A 2,708-nucleotide genomic window follows, 5' to 3' on the forward strand; every position below is an offset into this window, starting at 1 on the left:
ATTAGGTTATAGCTTTCATATGAAAGCTATAGAGAGAATTGGATTTTAAATAGCTTAATCATAGCTGAAATGACAGCAGGGTACCTTTAGGTAATATGCCATCCTTATAACTGTGGGCCTTTGATACATGTTGTTGAAGAAGAAAGTTAATCAGTAATGGGATATTCAAAGAAGTTGTCTAAAAGAGGATGCCACTGTTTGGGCCATTACCAAAAGCTTCTTTAAGTTCAAGGGCAAAGGGATGTGTATGGAGGCCCTAAGTTCCCTTCTAAGCTCAGGAATCTGTCAAGATAAGGTCAAGAAGGCAAAGCCACTTCAATCATGCCTTACCTCTTGCTAGCCACCCACCGAATCAGATGGAAATGGCTCTGCAGGCTCGTCCCTAGCTTCCTCTCCACAGCAGTCAGAAGGCAGTCACCCTCGGGAGAAGGGACAGACTACCCCAGACACAGAGGCTGCAGGTGAGTTTCCTTGGCTCCTTTCAGCTCCTTCTTGTGTGGCTTTGTCCTGCCCAAGGTTTTGCTAGTGCTGCCATGGGTTTCCCATGGCTTTGGGCTTAGAGTCAGATGATCGGTTTATTGATTGATTCATTTGTATGCTTATTCTACAAATGTATAACAAGCACCCCATGTACTAGGCATTGTGCTGGGAGGACATAAGCACTGCTGGTGGGTCTGCCCTTCAGCTGGTAGTATCCTACCTGGCCCCTAGGCCTCATAAAAGAGTCTCTAGTTCTCTTCAAAATCTCTTTTCCAACTCAGATGATGTGGGATCAAAGAGCCAGGATGTCAGCCTGTGCTTAGAGGACATCATGGAGAAGCTCCGCCATGCCTTCCCAAGTGTGCGAAGTTCTGATGTGACATCCAACACTCTGCTGGCCTCTTGATGAGCAAGATCCCCATCCTATAGTCCATAGTCCTCTCCTGGTTCTGGTCAAAGTCTTCCCTCAGACTTCACCCAACCTTTTTGTCCCCACTGGCCCCATGTTCCTCAAGCAGAGTTATTTGGGCTCTGGGCAGCAGCAGGGATCTGGTGGTATGTGAGGGGTGTGTGTTTGGGAGGGGGGTGGTAGGGGAAGGGGAGGCATGACTCCTATAACTCTAAAATGTTCCCTTTAATCCTCAACTTTGAGACCATTCTTTTAAGTACTCTTCTTTTACAACCCAGGCAAACAGCACTTAGCCATTCAGATGGAGAACAGAGAAGCTGCCTTGCTGAGCTAAGTAGTGCCATTGGCCCCTTTCCCTTCTCCATGAAATTATGGAGAGGCAGATGCCTAATGGCCCCAGGAGTCCAGCATTATGAATCCGCAGGCAATAGCCCTACTCTCTGGCCCAACTCAGGGAGGCAAAAGGGTATCCCTGAGACACCCCACTCCAGAATCCCTGGAAAAAATCTGGGCAGTATGGTCCTATTACTTCAGCTCCAGGGCAGATCTCTAGCCATCCAATGTTACCTAGATGATGTTTCCTCATTGAATATCTTTAATCCTTCTGCCTCAGTACCTGGTAGACCTTCCTCAATGGGAAATAGTTCATTTTGGTTCCTTCTCCCACCTTATATTTAGAAACATTAAAGCAATTCTTATAAGGCTTTAGCTTTTTTGCCCCTACCCTAATCCTCCCATTTCCTGAAGGCCTCGGCATCCTGAGAGACCTGCTGCGTTGCTCTGGAAACCCAGCTGCAGCCACCCTTTGTTCCTCTGAGTTTGCCCTTACAGATCCCCAGGATGAGTGGCAGCTTGCTCAGGCGGGGGTTCTTTTCTTTTTCTTTTTCTTTTTTTTTTTAGAGACTTGTTGCCCTCAGTAGAGTGCTGTAGCATCACAGCTCACAGCAACCTCCAGCTCTTGGGTTTAGGCGACTCTCTTGCCTCAGCCTCCAGAGTAACTGGGACTACAGGAACCCACCACAATGCCTGGCTATTTTTCTGTTGTTGTTGCAGTTTTGCCGGGGCCGGGTTTGAACCCACCACCCTCACTATATGGGGCCCGCACCCTACTCACCAAGCCACGGATGCTGCCCCAGGTGGCAGTTCTTATTCTCCTTAGGTTAGGAAGGAGAAGCCATCCTCTAGCCTGAAGGAGTATTACTCCCTATCACTTTTTCAGGCTGCGACCCTTCTAGATCTTAGGCTTAATCAGGTGAGGTGGCTAATCGCCCCCAGATAAACATAAGTCATTTGCAACAAACCACCTTAAGTAGTAGCCCCTCCCTAGGAGCCACTGACCATGAATCAGAAAGATGTTCACTTTCCACCCAGACAACAGCAAGGCCTTCCTGTGCATAAAACTGTTCTAACTCTGGAAAGTGAACCCAGGCCTCAAACTGAACTAACTCTTCCTAGGCAACATATACCATCATCCCTTTACCTAAAAACTATTCAGAACAGGTAATGGGGGATGAGAGAGTGGGCTTTGAACAGATTCAGAGCCCACTTAGGCAGCTTTCTACCAAGAGGAGCTTTATAACCTGGAGCCCTACAGTCAACTTAGTTTGCCTAAGTTTATATACATACATATCTACTGTACATCAGCGCTCTCCTGGCCTCACTCACATATTAAATTCTAATACCTCTTGAAGAATTAATGTTCTGCCTTGCTCTTTGTTAGTCCCAGCCTCTTGTTGGAAAGATAGATGCATACTGGCTGCTCCTTTAGGATGTCTCTCTCCATTGATGTTTGGGGTGGGCTGTCCTCCAGACCAAAGCA

General features: G+C 47.3%; 1 protein-coding gene across 2 annotated transcripts in view; it reads left to right on the forward strand.

Moving 5' to 3' along the window:
- The window catches only part of DRP2 (dystrophin related protein 2), a 43,705-nt gene extending 42,371 nt beyond the window's left edge, over positions 1-1,334 (forward strand). Inside the window, exons 23-24 of one of the 2 annotated variants that reach the window (XM_003802959.3) lie at positions 341-461; positions 762-1,334. In XM_003802959.3, the coding sequence (XP_003803007.1) occupies positions 341-461; positions 762-886 (246 nt within the window). In that variant the 3' untranslated portion in view covers positions 887-1,334. The remainder of the gene's footprint in view (positions 1-340; positions 462-761) is intronic. The other variant, XM_012813495.1, reaches the window with a different exon arrangement.
- Positions 1,335-2,708: the final 1,374 nt, after the last annotated feature.

This window comes from Otolemur garnettii, unplaced genomic scaffold (assembly GCF_000181295.1).
Source record: "Otolemur garnettii isolate 467f Iridium unplaced genomic scaffold, OtoGar3 scaffold00268, whole genome shotgun sequence".
Classification (NCBI taxonomy): Eukaryota; Metazoa; Chordata; class Mammalia; order Primates; family Galagidae; genus Otolemur; species Otolemur garnettii.